Source organism: Talpa occidentalis, unplaced genomic scaffold, assembly GCF_014898055.3.
Source record: "Talpa occidentalis isolate TD23 unplaced genomic scaffold, MPIMG_talOcc4v2.1 talOcc4.3, whole genome shotgun sequence".
Classification (NCBI taxonomy): domain Eukaryota; kingdom Metazoa; phylum Chordata; class Mammalia; order Eulipotyphla; family Talpidae; genus Talpa; species Talpa occidentalis.
This window is the reverse complement of record NW_023603184.1, coordinates 33,869,375-33,885,428: the sequence shown is the minus strand read 5'-3', so window position 1 is coordinate 33,885,428 and position 16,054 is coordinate 33,869,375. Positions and strand designations below refer to the sequence as shown.

Here is a 16,054-nt window from a genome sequence, read left to right as displayed (position 1 = left end):
TTCTCATACGTCTAAATCAAATGGACAAAAGTAGGACAGTGTAATGATTTTTATAGTTTTTTAAGGGAATGCCATTGGGTTTTGGCGGTAAAGCATCCAGATATGAAATAAATTTGATGAAGAGTTGTATGTTTTTAATATCAACATTAGCAAAGTTAAAAGGTGATAGTCTATGTCATTCTCCTGATATTTTGTTTGTGTATCTAAGCATGTGAACAAAGATAGATGTCTTTTATAGGTTTGATTTGGAAGGAAAACCATGCTGGAGAACTGTGGCGGTTGTAGTAACTGTCATGATTTTCATTCATTTGTTCCTAGTAAACTAAGAAGTAGGATTAAATAAGAACAGTTTTCAGACATGTTTTGGTATTAACAGATCCAAGTTCAATAGAATAGACTTAACATACTATAATATTTTAAAAATGTTTTTCATTTTTTTCTTAATAATACTTGAAAAACAATATAGGAGCAGAAGTCTCTTCGAATTTCATCTCAACAGAAATGACCTAGTATATATTCTCATGGTTTTCAATGTAAAAATAGATACTTTCAGCATGAAAACATCACTCTATATATTGTCTGTCAACTGTAGAGATTAGCTCTTGTTCCCTCATTTTGGAAGGCACCCTGTAATCTTTCCTACAGCTTCTTTCCTCTTTCAACCTCTTAATTTCTGACATCTTTTCTGTTAATTTTAAATTGTAAAGTTGAGAACATTTACATTCTGTTCCATAACCATACTTAAGACTTTCGCTTTTTGTCAATTGCTGTCTTCTAAGACTTGAGAACAATGATTGTTTTCCCTTTTCTCAAAAAATTTTCTTCTGGATGGGCTTCCCTGGAGGCACAGGGGGTTAAGTTGCAGCACTGTGAAGCTACCTCAGCCACTGCAGCATGAGTTCCATCCCTGTGAGGGAGCTACCCACATGGCACAGCAGACCTCTCCTGTCTTGCCCACTGCTCCCCTCAACAGTGTATTTCAGTCAGTCTGCCTGTTCTGTTCCCCACTCTGTCTCTGGTGAATCCTCTCACCCCCTGCACCTCTGACCTGTACCTGAGTTCTTGTATGCATAAATAAATAAATCTTTAAAAAATTTTTTCTTCAGGAATTCCTAATTTCTCACTCTTTTGAATACTATATGAGGCATTAACAATACCTTCAAAACTAAACTCTCCATAAGATCATTTATTTTTTCTCAACTCCTTTTATATCTAAGGAGCGCCCTTTTCCGAAAGTGCAGTTCTAGGCTGGGTTGGTTTCTCCCTGGACCTGCCTCTCAGCTCTCACATTGGGCCTTCACCGGTCTTGTGAATGGAGGGTGTGTTTTCCTGCCCATAGTGTTTTCTGTCTCATTTTAATTTCATATACTTACCCAGAAGTAACTTCCTATCATAGGTGCATGAAAAGTAATATTTCTGACTTCTTGTGTACCTAAAAATGGCTTTTTTAGTCCTCAAACTTTGCTGATAGTATGTTTGGGTATAGAATTCTTTTTTTAACAAAAAGATTTTTTTAATTCATTTATGCATATAAGAGCTGGGGTATAGGCCAGAGGTGCAGGATGGTGGGCGGGGTGCATGAGAGGATTCACCACAGACAGAACAGGGAGCAGAACAGGCAGATTGTCTGAAATACACTGCTGAGGGGAGCAGCCAGTGAGGCAGGAAAGGTCTGCTGCGCCATGTGGGTCACTTTCCCTGGCAGGGGATCAAAGTCACACTGCAGTGGCTGCCCATAGCTTCCTAGTGCTAAGACTTAACCCCTTGTGCCACCAGGGAGGCCCAAGTTCTATCTCAATGTAAATTTTTCTGAGAAGGTTGTGGGCATGATTCCTTTATCTACGGTATTTTATAAGCCCAGTGTCACTATGCTTCTAATTTCTTTGTGTTCATATCATTTTTGTCTCTTAAGCTTTTATGATTTTCTTTGATTTTTATGTTTTAAAATTTTACAACTCTATGTCTAAGATAATTTCGTTTACTATAGGTACTCATTAGATTTTTGTAAATGTGTACTTAAATTCTAGGGAATTAAAAAATATTTAATGAATTTTACCTTTATTTTGTCTGTCCTAGCCTTCTAGAAAACTTTGATGTTAGATCTCTTGCATGCATACTCTGTATATCATATATTTTGTTTCAATTTCCTGAATCTTTGGTCCATATTCAGGGGGATATTCCTTGCTTTTACCCTTTATTGAATGTTTTGTTTTAGCAATCATGTGATTTTACTTCTAAGAACAATATCTTATTCTCCATTCCATTTATTTGTATTTGTACTATGGATGGAATAACTTCTGGAAACTTACAGTGAATGAAATGTCTTTAAAGTCATCACTTCCTGGCAAGGAACTTTCCTACCTCATGGAGATTAAAAACCACACTACTGGAAGACCACTGGACTAATGAGGAGATGAAAGAAGAAATTAAAAAACTTTTTGAATTGAACGACAAGGAGGACACCAATATCCTAAATGTATGGGATGCAGCAAAAGCAGTAATAAGAGGAAAATATATAGCAATAGAAGCTCACATCAAGAAACAAGAAAGAACTCAAAGAAACAACCTAATCTCGAAGCTCAAAGATCTAGAAAAAGAACAACAAAAAAACCCCAAAACCAGTAGAAGAAAAGAAATAATAAAAACCAAAGCAGAAATAAATGAAATTGAAACTAAAAAAACAATCCAAAAGATCAATGAAACCAAGAGCTGGTTCTTTGAAAAAATCAATAAAATAGACAAACCCCTAGCCAGGCTCACAAAGGAAAAAAGGGAGAAAGCACAAATAAACAGGATCATCAATGAAAGAGGAGAAATCACAACGGACACAGCAGAAATCAAAAGAATAATCAGTAACTACTATGAACAGTTATATGGAAACAAGTTTAACAATCTAGAGGAGATGGACAAATTCCTACAACTCTACAATCACCCAAAGCTAGATAAAGAAGAAATAGAACACCTAAACAGACCAATTACAATTAGCGAAATTGAAATGGTAATCAAAAACCTCCCCAAAAACAAAAGCCCAGGACCTGATGGATTTACAAATGAATTCTACCAAACATTCAGAGACGAATTAGTGCCTATCCTTCACAAACTCTTCCAAAAAATTGAGAAGGAAGGGACAATACCAAACACGTTCTATGAAGCCAACATTACACTAATACCAAAACCGAACAAGGACAACGCAAAAAAGGAAAACTACAGGCCAATCTCCCTAATGAACACTGATGCAAAAATCCTCAATAAAATTTTAGCTATCAGAATCCAACAATGTATCCATAAGATAATTCACCACGACCAAGTAGGATTCATTCCAGGGACACAAGGATGGTTTAACATCCGAAAATCAATCAACGTTATCCAACACATCAACAAAAGGAAATATAAAAACCATATGATAATATCAATAGATGCTGAGAAAGCTTTCGACAAAGTGCAACACCCATTCATGATAAAAGCCCTTGAAATTCTTGGGATACAAGGAACATACCTTAACATCATAAAGGCCATCTATGACAAGCCAACAGCCAGTATCATTCTCAATGGTGAAAAGCTGAAAGCAATTCCATTAAGATCTGGAACAAGACAAGGATGTCCACTCTCACCACTGCTTTTCAATATAATACTGGAAGTCCTAGCCAGGGCAATAAGACAAGATAAAGACATCCAAGGAATCCAAATAGGAAAAGAAGAAGTCAAACTATCACTATTTGCAGACGATATGATATTATACATAGAGAACCCCAAAAACTCCACAGAAAAGCTAATTCAACTCATCAATCAGTTCAGTAAAGTGGCAGGATACAAAATCAACACGCAAAAGTCAGTAGCCTTCCTATACACAAACAATAAATCTGAAGAAGAAGAAATCAAAAAAACCATCCCTTTCGTTATTGAAACAAAAAAAATCAAATATTTGGGAATAAACCTAACAAAAGAGGTAAAGGACCTATACAAAGAAAACTATAAAACACTGTTAAAAGAAATAGAAGAAGACACAAAGAAATGGAGAGATATCCCCTGCTCATGGATTGGAAGAATAAACATTATTAAAATGGCCATCCTTCCGAAAGCAATATACAGATTCAATGCTATTCCAATCAAAATTTCAATGTCATTCTTCAAAGAAATAGAACAATTATTGATGAAATTCATATGGAATCACAAAAACCCCGAATAGCCAAAGCTCTCCTGAAAAAAAAAGAAGGGAATGGAGGCATCACACTCCTAGGCTTCAAACTATACTACAAAGCCATAATCATCAAAACTGCATGGTATTGGAACAAGAACAGACATACAGACCAATGGAATCGAATAGAAAATCCAGAAATAAACCCACAGATTTATGGTCAACTAATCTTTGACAAAGGAGCAAAGACTATGCATTGGAGCAAAGAAAGTTTGTTCAATAAATGGTGCTGGGAAAACTGGGTCGCTACATGCAAAAGAATGAAGCTTGACCACTACCTCACACCATACACAAAAATCAACTCAAAATGGATTAAAGAATTAGACATAAGACCTGAAACCATAAAATATATAGAAGGAAATATAGGCGAAACACTATGTGATTTGCACATCAAAGACATCTTTACAGACACATCACCCAAAGCAGTGATAGTGAAGGCAAAGATCAACAGCTGGGACTACATCAAATTAAAGAGCTTCTGCACAGCAAAAGAGACAATAACAAAAACAAAGAGAAACCCCACCAACTGGGAGAACATTTTTTTACATAACACTAATGATAAAGGACTGATCACAAAAATCTGCAAAGAGCTGATGAGACTCAGCAACAACAAAGAAAATAATCCAGTCAAAAAATGGGCAGAAGAGCTAAAAAGAAACTTCTCTGAAGAGGAAATGCAAATGGCCAACAGGCATATGAAAAAATGTTCAACATCACTTGTCATCAGGGAAATGCAAATCAAAACTACCATGAGATACCATCTTACACCAGTGAGAATGGCACATATTAAAAAAACTAGCAACAACAAATGTTGGCGAGGGTGTGGAGAAAAAGGAACTCTTCTGCACTGTTGGTGGGAGTGCAAACTGGTCCAACCACTGTGGAAAGCTGTGTGGAGATTTCTGGACCTACTAAACATAGAGCTTCCATATGATCCAGCAATTCCACTCCTAGGTATTTACCCAAAGGACACAGAAACATCAATTCCAAAGAACACCTGCACCCCTATGTTTATAGCAGCACTGTTTACAATAGCTAAGCTTTGGAAACAACCCAAATGCCCAAAAATAGATGACTGGATCAAGAAGATGTGGTACATATATACCATGGAATATTACTCAGCATTCAAAAAAGATAAACACATGCAATTTGCAGCAACATGGATGGCACTGGAAGGGATCATGCTCAGCGAAATAAGCCAAAAAGAAAAAGAAAAATACCGGATGGTCTCACTCATAGCAGGAATCTAGAAAACTTAAATAAGGGACCAGGAAAATGAATAACTATAAGAAAGTGAAAATCAAAATCAACAAAAAACTATGAACCAGAGACACTTTAGGGGGGCAGGGGCAGGAGGGGAGGGATTGGGGTCAGAATGGGGGGGCTGCAATTGTATGGGGAATATAACAATAAAATTTATTATTTAATAAAAAAAAGTAGTAATAATAATAATATTTTTAAAACCTACTAAGTAATGGTAAATTAAAGCCTGTCTGATGAAAAAAAAAAAAAATAAAGTCATCACTTCCTGTCTGACTTTGCTTTCTCTGGGAGTATTTTTTTTCCTTTTGCTTCTGTACATTGAACTTGATTGCTGTAAGATTTTCTTCCATGGGAGGCAATTCTTTGCAGCTTACTCATATTTAATGATGAGGCAATAGAAAAACTGACGGTAAGGCTCTGTATCTGTGGGTGAGATTTTAATGGTAAGATTTACTTTAAGGAGCTCCATTTTTTTGAGGAACATGGAGGCTTCTGCTCTTGGGCACTCACTTATTTTTACATAGTTGCCTTGGTTTCTCACTAAAGACTGGACAATATTTTGTGAGAGATTTTCAATCCATGCCTATATTTTCAGTCCCACAGCTCAGAATTAGCCTCCAAATTACTAGAAATGCCTGTGTCCTGAGCCTGCCCAAATTCAGTAAGTCAGATGGTTACTTCTCAGGTGTTCCCTTCTCTGCATTTTTTGGGGGGGTAGGAGGGGTTGGCATCTTTTACTGCACTGCCATTCACATGCTGTCTTATAGAAAATTTTTGTTTAAACCTTTTCACTGACCATGTTGTGGCGTTTTCTTTGTGTTAATAGGTTTATACTCTCTATTTTTATCACTTAATGGGGATGGGTTTATACTCTCTATTTTCTATCACTTAATGGGGAAGGAAGGGAGGGGAGAAAATGATACCCTCAAAAAGAAGAGAATATAAATATATATGCCGATGTATCATTGAATCAAAATCTGTCTTACCTATTTCATATGCATATTTACATTTGTGTTTCCTAATTGACATCAAGATGAAGTATCTCTACCCTCCCTCTGCAGACAGTATAGGACATTTATTTTATTTTAATTCTTTTCATCTTCAATGTTCTGTTGAAATTTTTGGAATTTAAGAATATGTGTAGTTTTCATTTTTGCTCTTTTGATTTTTTTCTCCTTAACAGTTACATTAAACTTTATAAGCAGAAACTGCATATATTTAATACACCTTTTATTTTTATGGTTTATTGTATTCTTGGGATACATAGTGTATAAATATCTATCTTATTTAGTACTCCCTTCCCTTCTTGGATTCTAAATTCTGACATCATTTTTTGTTTGTTTGTTTGAAGAAGTTCCTTAGGTTTTATGCAGGAGAGAAAACATTAATGGTGTATTTGGAGTCAGTAACTGCTGAAAATGCCTGTCTTTTTCTCCTGTAATAATGTGGCCAGCTGTGGAAATCTAGGTTTATAATCTTTTCTTAGATCAGGTGGGACCTCAGTGGTGTCTGATTCTGGTTATTGCTGTGGCCATCCTTTTCACTCTTAGTCACTACTTAAAAAAAAAAAAATCTCACTGAGTATATGAATTAATTTGTCTCTTGCATTAATTTGGTTTATGTCAAGGTCCATTTATTCTGATGACTCAGTTTGGTTAGCCTCTCTGAGTTGCTCATTTGGCCCATGACATTTCTTTTGTTTTCAGTTTGTGTTTTCCACCTAGCCCTTCACAGTTTAGCAATGCACCTACTGTTTTCCTGTCTATATGCACTGTACAGGTGCTAAAACTTAATTATTCAATAATATTTTGCCACTTCAAAACATGCCCACAGACTTGCAGCAATCCCCTAGTATTATAGTGTCCAACTGGGGTGTCTGCTGGGTCTGGACGTGTCCTGGTGTTCTGTATTTGGTGCCCAGGGGTGTTGTGCAGTACATCATGTCCTATCGCTAGGGCTAGTTATTGGAAGTAGAGGCTTCTGAACATCAAGCCTGATTGCTGGTCATTCCACTCAATATCTTCTCTGGAACGGTGTACTTCCACAGCAGCCCTGGGCACATTTCACAGGTAGCCCCTCTGCCACGTGACAACACCTCCAGGCATCTGGATCAGAACTGGGTTGCCACTTAACTATCTTTCATCCCTGAATCACCATCTAGTTAATTGATTATTGGACAAAGGGGCCAATTATACTTTCCTATTCTTTAGAGAAGTTATCTTTAGAATAATTATTTTCTGATGTTACTATTTTTTACCAATTTTTCATGCAGTATACCAGAAATGTCAGGGTATATATAGTGATTCCATGTAGTTTATGGATCAATAATAAAACAAATGGCCATATGCCTACCACTTAAGAAATCACTTTTTCTAAATAAAGCTAGCTTATTATTCTAAGTGGATTTTCCTTTGCCTTTTCCTGAGGCTGTGGGTCTGAGGTGGGTAGGATGTATGGCCTTAGTAACTCTGCAGTAGTTTTCTAAGCACAGATTTCTGATAAAAAGAAAAGTACAAATGTAGTGTCTAGTGAGCAGCCTGAAATCTCGGCAAACTGAAGTCCAGATCGTTACACCAAGCGACTGGTGTGTGCTGTGTAGCTCACCATTGGTCTCTTCCACAGATATTCCCCGGTGCAGTGCTAACTCATGTTAGTACTGTTGTGTGAATAAGAAAAACCCACTCTTGCCATTTGCCAGCAATTTTCTGTAATGGCTCTCTGCACAGAAATCTGTAATGACTACAAGTGTGATCAGCACCTCTTAGAGTTTAGAGATCCCAATCAGAATTCATGATAAACAGTAGGTGGCCACAGGCTTTCTTAAGTATACTTCACCAAACATTTATTGAATGCTGACTACGTACTAGGCACTCTTTCTGACACTTGGGATTTAATGCTGAGGTGACACGATCCCTTCCCTTGTGGACTCCCCCTGACTTGACATGTGATCAAGCTGATTTTTGGATGTGTGAACTGGAAGTCACTTAATAAGCTGGAGTTAATCTTGAGCAAGTTCAGGATCTTATAGTTACTAGAAGAGGAGAGTGCAGACTTTAACTTACTGTGCATGTTATCCATGCCAAGTAAACCTAGTTGTACCAACCTGATGAGTTCAGAGCTCAGGTGGGAGTTCATAAGTCCAGGGTGATTGTGTGTCCAGTAATGTACCCTGGCAGTTGCATAAATCTCAGTTCCCTGATGCTGGTCCTGGTCGTGCGATTTGTTTTAGTCAATGAAATATGACTAGATACGGCCCATGCCATCTCAGATCAGAGGACCCTTTGGTTTCCATTTTCTGCCACAAAAGAAAAGATCTCAAATAAGGGTTGATCTTCTGACCTGGGAACAATAATGGGAAGACTGTATTTACTGGACACACAATCACCCTGGACTTATGAACTCCCACCTGAGCCATGAATTTATCAGGTTGGTACAACTAGTTTACATGGTAAATAAAAAACACAGTTATCACATCGCATTCCTAACTCTTGGGTGGTCTCTTGTCCCCTGCGATTATTAATATTACCCTTTTTCATTTTAAAAAATACCCTAGTTTTGGACAGTGAATTAAGATGTCATGCATATTGGTCAACTTTTTGCCATGGTAATAAACACCTTGAAAATTGTGGTGACTTAAAACATCAAATACTTAAGTTTTACTTATGGATCTGTGGATCAGCTATAGCTTGACTCCAGTTTGTGGGGCAGGTTTAAGCCCTCATCCTGGACTTTGGGCCAATGACACAAGTCTTCCCATTTTCCCCAGACCAGAAGATCAACCCTTACTTGCGATCTTTTCTTTTGTGGTAGAAGATGGAAACCAAAAAGTCCTCGGATCTGAGGAGCACGGGCTGTATCTATAATCATATTTCCTTGATTAAAGCAGATCGCACCACCAGGACCAACATCAAGGAACTGGGATTTCTGCAACTGTCTTGGAAGGGAGGGGTTGGGGAGGGGTGTGAGGATTTGGTAAATAAGAACATAGTTATCACGTCACATTCCTGACTTTACTGCCTCCCAGTGTAGCTCAGACCCAGCCTGTGCTGCTGTTCTCCTCGCAGTATCTGTTAGGACAGTGCTGAAGCCATTAACAGGATGCGGGGAGGGAGTTCTGCCTATATATATATTTGCCCATATATGTATATATTCTAAAATAAAGTGTTTATTTAATAAAATGCACTTACCAATAGACCAATTAAATGAAAATAAGAGTCCCTGCCTCCCATCTAAAAGGAGGTGTGGCTTCCAGCACCCTTGACTTTGCTGCACTAGCAGGTAGTCTACTACCTGCTTCTCCATTCTGGGTTTTTTTATTTTCACATTAACCTCAGTATCTCTTCATTTGCCTCCTGTTAGTATTTCAACACTGATTGGCTTCTCCTTTATAACAATTCTAGAAATTTCCTCAAAGTTCCTGGTTCGTGGTACCCATCCTTGTTTTCCGTTGTTGTGTAGTTTGCTTGTCCCATTTCTGAGACTTGAAGAGAGAACCGTGGTTGAAGATTTGGACTCAGTTGTGCTGCTAAAACTGGAATTCCACTGTTTCAAACAGAGTTTTAGTGTTGCTTCACCAGAAAGGCAATGACTGATTGAGAGGCATAGAAGAGATACATTATATCCATCACCAACACTGGCAACTGACTTTCTGTCAGGAGCAATTTTTCATCAAGAATTATTTTATCATTTCATAAGAATGATCAAGTACCTTTGTACTCAGGTTGAAAAGCACATAGATGGCAGGTGGTCAGCTTGGCTTAGTAGGTAAGTGACTTGCAGGAAGGCTTCACATGCAGAAATACAAATTGTCTTGTATCATGGATTGCTGGCATGCTGTGGCTACATGAAATTGTAAATATTAAATAATTCCTAATTTCCCTTTCATTAGAAAATGAGTCATTGAGATATGGAATGTGTCTGTCATGTTCCCCATTGTATCTCTGGAGTCCCTGGCATACCATGGACATTCAGGAAACTTTGGCTAATGCAATGCAAATATTAATGATGGGCAGTAAAGGTAAAACTTGGGGAGAATCCTTGTTGCTCCTGCGTGTAGTGGAAAATAGTAAGGATAGGTGGGATGTTGTTTTGGTTTGTTTAATTTTGCGTAGAAGAACTGGGGTGTAGGCCGGGTGCGGGAGCGGGGTAAGAGGACTCACCAGAGACAGAGTGGGGAGCAGAACAGGCAGATCTACTGAAATACACTGCCGAGGGGAGCAGCAGGTGAAACAGGAGAGGTCTGCTGTGCCATATGTGGGTTAGATCCCTGCTGGGGATTGAACTCAGGCCACTAAGTCAATAGGCTGAGACTTAACCCCTAGGCCATCAGGGAGGCACCAGGTGGGGTGTTCTTTAAAGTAGCAAATTTATACCAGCAGAGTGCCAGAAATGAGTCCAGGTTGCTGTTCAGCTTCTCTGACTTTACTGTAGGCTGGGATGAAAGCTACTGCCAAGTTACTGGCTGAGGCCATACGCTCCAAGTAGCAGAGACTCTTATTGCCTTGCCTTGCCAATGTCTGCTGACTTCCAGTGGCCAGCGCCTGCTTTATTTGAATGTGTGATTTCGGGGCCACTGAAGCTTATTTGCCACCCAGGTGACAGATTGGAAATGCCTCTTGAGAACCACCTTCATATCAAGGGCTGAAAGGAGTTGATAAAAATATCCCAGGCCGTGCCCCCTTGGGTAGGGTGGCTTTGAGGTATGTGCAGCCTCCTCAGCCTGCTTGACCTCCAGTCCCCACATGGTAACTGGCTTGGCCAACGCCCTTTTACTGACTGCTTTACCTCCTCACACCCTAAATCCTACATTTGTGTTCTTTGCTTCTAAACAAGCAGCTTTCCCTTGAATACCCTCTCAGGATCTGCTGCTGGGAAAATGCAAGCCGTGGCAGGCGATCCAGGTCCCGGGCACCTGACCGCTGAGTGGTGGGTCTGCCTAAGGCTGCGAAATCCACAGAGGACTTGAACTGCCTTGCTTAGACCCTTACAAGTTAATATCAAAAATAGGGGAAAATATTCTATTTTTGTTTTTAAAAGTTGTTACAGTTATCAAACTCAAGGGGTTTGTTGTTTGGATGTGTTGGCCAATAGACTAGATGCAAGTTTTGTCAAGGAAAGAATATAAAGGAGGCAGGAAGTTAAGTCTCCAAAGATTGCCCCCAGGATGAAGTTATGAAACAATTTTTAAAAGAGGGGAAGGTTAGAAGTGAGATGAAAGGAGCCTTTAGTCTTTGGGTGGTGGAGGCAGTGCTGGCCATTTGTGCAGGCGTGGGGAGGGGACACTCTTCCACACAGGTCACATGTCCAGAAAATGGAGGGTCAGCTCATGAGGCTGGTGGAAGCTTCAGGTCACTCAGGGTATAACTACACATGTTCTGGGTTCTTCTTACCCCAGTCAGGTGCTCAAAGTGAGTAGGGATGGTTGGAAATTGGTTATCAAGATAAGTTGAGAAATATTGTTTAATGTAAATTAGTCAGACAACATTGCTTGGGAGTAAATCAGTGGAGTGCTCTGATTGCCCTGCTAGGAGTCAAGCAATCAATTGCCTTAACCACTGTCTTCCCTGTTGTCTGAGTCCTAAAATGAACTGCCTTAACCATTTGCTTCCCTGTTTTCTGAGGTCCTGGTTTGATATTACTTAACAATTCCTGAATTATATCCTACAGCTCTCTGAGATGACACAGGAATTTTTAAGGACAGTCAAAATGGCCCTGCCCATGAAATGTTATTGATATTTATTTCCACAGGAGCGTCTCAGTGACTTGTGGGGCATTTCTGTTCCCCTGAATATTCCGTCTCTTGTGTTTATAGTTTCTAAATAAGGCCTGCATGTTACCACCTCTGAACTTGTGTGTGAGTCCTCATTCTCCCTATCTCAGAATCAGGCGACCCAGGTGCATCCCCTGCTCTGGCCTTCCACAGTCACTCCTGAGGGATGAGCAGCTGCGAGGGTCACTGTGTCCAGATGATGTGGTAGGAGGGCATGGGAGAACAATCACACTGACCTTTCACCTTTTCTTCTTTGCAGATATCTCTGTGAGCCTCCTGACCCTTGTGGTCACTGCCTGTGGCCTCGCTCTCTTTGGCGTATCTCTCTTCGTGTCTTGGAAACTCTGCTGGGTACCGTGGCGAGAACGAGGCCTGCTCTCTGGTAGCAAAGACAACAACCAGGAGCCTCTTAACTACACGGACACAGAGACCAATGAGCAGGAGAACAGTGAGGGTTTCCTAGACCCTCCCACCCCCTGCCCTGACTCCTCCATGAAGATCAGCCACACGTCCCCCGACATTCCCCTTTCAACCCAGACGGGGGGGCAGGAGAACTGTGCCCATGGCGTCCGAGTGCAGCGCCAAGTCACAGAGCCAACCTCATCGGCTCGGTCAGTAATGCCCCCCTCCTTTCTCAATGCATGACAAGGACTGCCCCCAACCCCCTCTCTTGGCAGCCATGGCATTGATGAGCCAAGAAGCCTGTAACTTCACAATCATCTCTTGGTATCAGAGATGTCAATATGGGAAAGCTTGGTGCTTGTTTTGTTTCTATTAGATTCCTGAGCTCTTCTTTGTCTCTGCTTAGCCCATGGAAGTAATAGTAAACACTGTAAAGACATACCCTTCAAGTACTATCTAAGAACTTTATGTACACTATTTCATTATAGTTCACAACCCTGTGGGAGACAGGTCTTACATTATCACTTCCCAGAACAAACTCAGGTCAAGGGGATTAAGTAACAAAGTCATATATTGGTATGGACCCAAGTCAGGGTTTGAACGCTGGTTCAAGCACACCAAAACCTGAGCTCTTAACCACTATTCCTTGCTGTCCTCCTCCTGTGGTTTTATTCCCTGTGCCTCTGGTCTGTCCTCGTTGACAGGCTCTCTTTGGGTCACACTAAGTGACTGTGGGTCTTTGTTCATGTTTAGCCTTTGAGAGATATAAAAAGTCACTCTCTTTAAGGCCTAGGTTCACTCTCTTTCTATAGGCAGGACGCTTTGTGCTTTTAAGCAGGGGAGAAACAATACTAGGCTGTGATAAGAAGCAACAGCTCTGGGGGCAGATGAACAGCTTTCCTTACATGATTGACACTGGACAAATTACTCAACTTCCACATGTTTCCATGTCCTTTTCTATGAGAGAGGAATAGTGATATACCCACATCGAGGTGATTTTAAGAATGAAATGGTTAACATGTGCATCATGTGCTCTGCACAGGCCTGCCCCTGGGAAAGGCTCTGAACAGGTGCCACCATTTTGCTGTCAGTATTGCTCTTCCAGATCTCAGAGGTTGCACAATGGCGGCTCCAAGGTCAAACAGCCAATAAAATTCATTTTCAGTAAGAGTCTTCAGGAAAATAGTCAGGAAGCAGCTTTCTTGCTTGAGTGCTAGCCGGAGGAGTTGCACATGCTGTTATATGGAAAGTACAAGCCCAGTTTGGGGATATTTCTTTTAAAAATATTTTTTGTTTTCTAGAAGCATAAATAAAATTTTGCCCTTTTTAATGTTAATCAAGTTTATCCTAGAGTCTTTGCTCATTCATTTTAAGTAGGATGGAATATGATAGTTTATAATTTAATTTTTTCAAAACCCTATTTTAGCATCATTTCCAATTCTGAATTAAAGAGCTAAACCTAACATATTCCTCTGTGAGGAAATGGATGATTGTTTGCAATTGATTTAGAAGAAATCCTCAGATTTTATCAGTAGGATTTCTCTTCAGATTTAAGACTTAAATATAACTGGAGCTCAGTTTGATGCTGCCATGGGGTTTGTGCTATGGTACAGACTCATAATAAAATCCTTTCAGTACTTCAGTAACTAGCTTTCAGATAGAGTCTCTCTTGAAATTGTCTCCGATTCAGTTTTAGTCTGCATGTTAATTTTTCTCATCTGGGTTCCATCAGTACAGGGTGATGGTTCTGTGTTTTTATTAGATTGTGGATCTGAGCACTCTGCCATAATTCTAATGAATTCATAGCAATCATATCACTGTAATCACTACATTATTTATTTTAGAAAAATGTGTAAGCTACATATCAAGAAATATATTTCACTTAAAAATAAAAACTGATAGCTTCACCACTGATTTGTAGGATTTAGGTAGATGGGTAAAAATAAGAAGAGAAGAATAAAGGAATTATCCCTATAAAATGAATTTTACATTTAGATTGATTTTGGTTTTGGAGTCATTCAATTAAATTAATTTTTCTGTTGGCCAAAATCAAGTTTAGTAACATCTGAATTATCATTAGAAAACTAAACTCTTTCCAGCTTCTTTTGAGCTAATGCTGATCATTTACATCATTATGCATTTGAAACATTCTTATCTAAATTACTGCTGACCTAGTTTTGTGGCTTATGTCTGGATATACATATCTTTGACTCATGATCATACCAAAATAAGAATGGTATATGGTCTTCCTATTCTTTAGGGATTGTGTTATATTATAAATATACACACACATGCACACAAGTAACCTTCTTACAGATAAAATAGGGAAAATGAATGAAATTTACTTCATGCTCTAAAACATTTTTAACATTCTTTTTTAAGAACATTTTTGATACCATATTTGGAGAGGGGGAAGGTACTGTTTGCTGAGATGGCTCTAAAAGTCTGCTCTTCTAGTTATAATTTCTTCTCCCTTCTTTCTCCTTACGTGCCTTACTTTCTCACTACTGTCATTTCCTTTCTTACAGCTGCCCTCCTGTAGTTATTATCAGTTGGCTGAAATCCCCAGGACACCCCCTCAACTCAGAAGATATAAAGTTTAGAGTCCCAGTTAAGGGCATCCCCACTGTCACTGCCACTGGCATGGCTCTGGGAGAGCACTTACTCTGGAAATCCCGTCTTCACCCCTTCAGCTCAGGCATGTATGGCTCCCATTCATATCTTTTGGCATATCCTGAAAATGAGCTGTGCTTCATCTTCCGTGGATGTTTCTAGACAGGGTGACTTTGCTCTCCCAAGATCAAGCACAGTAGCATTCTGTTTCTAATTAGTCCAGTTACTATTAGGAGCCCCTCCTCCATAAGCCTCCCCCCCCAAAAAAAAAAGAAAATCCTGCTAATTCTTTTCAGTTGAAAAGAAACCCTTTTGTATAATGACCTAATATCTTGGGAATGTGAATTTCTCAGAATTTTTTAATACCGGAACATCGTAAAAGTCTCTACTCCAAATATATGAAAATTCTGGGATGCCCAAATAGAGGGAACCTTGAAAGACTGTCTGATCATCTGATTCACTTCCTAAGATGTGAAAATTTAACCTGTTTTTTAAGCCTTCTCAAATATCCCATGTTACAGTGTGGTTTTATAAAAATGTCAATTACTTCACTACAAACTGCTTATTGGATCTGTTAACATCCTATGTGATATTGCATAGTCTGCTTCTATCACTGTCAGCCTCAGCAACATGTGACGCCCCCAGAGGACACTGTAACATGGACCCAGTAGCAGGCTTTCTACTTGAAAAATACTCCTCACTGTTTAGCCTCTTTTAGTTCCTTCAGTATCCCAAACCTTTTCCTGCCCTGAGGGCTTCACACATGCTGTTCCATCAGCCTGGAATGCTTTTCCTTTTTCCTTGCTATGCCC

At 39.4% G+C, this 16,054-nt stretch overlaps 2 protein-coding genes across 2 annotated transcripts in view; both read left to right on the top strand.

Moving 5' to 3' along the window:
• The window catches only part of RBMXL2 (RBMX like 2), a 183,541-nt gene extending 171,024 nt beyond the window's left edge, over positions 1-12,517 (top strand). Inside the window, exon 7 of the mRNA XM_054699411.1 lies at positions 12,487-12,517. The gene's annotated coding sequence lies outside the window, so the exon portion shown is untranslated. The remainder of the gene's footprint in view (positions 1-12,486) is intronic.
• Positions 1-16,054, top strand: part of SYT9 (synaptotagmin 9) — a 186,880-nt gene that overhangs the window by 44,441 nt on the left and 126,385 nt on the right. The window contains exon 2 of the mRNA XM_037522761.1: positions 12,487-12,838. Within this exon, the coding sequence (XP_037378658.1) occupies positions 12,487-12,838 (352 nt within the window). The remainder of the gene's footprint in view (positions 1-12,486; positions 12,839-16,054) is intronic.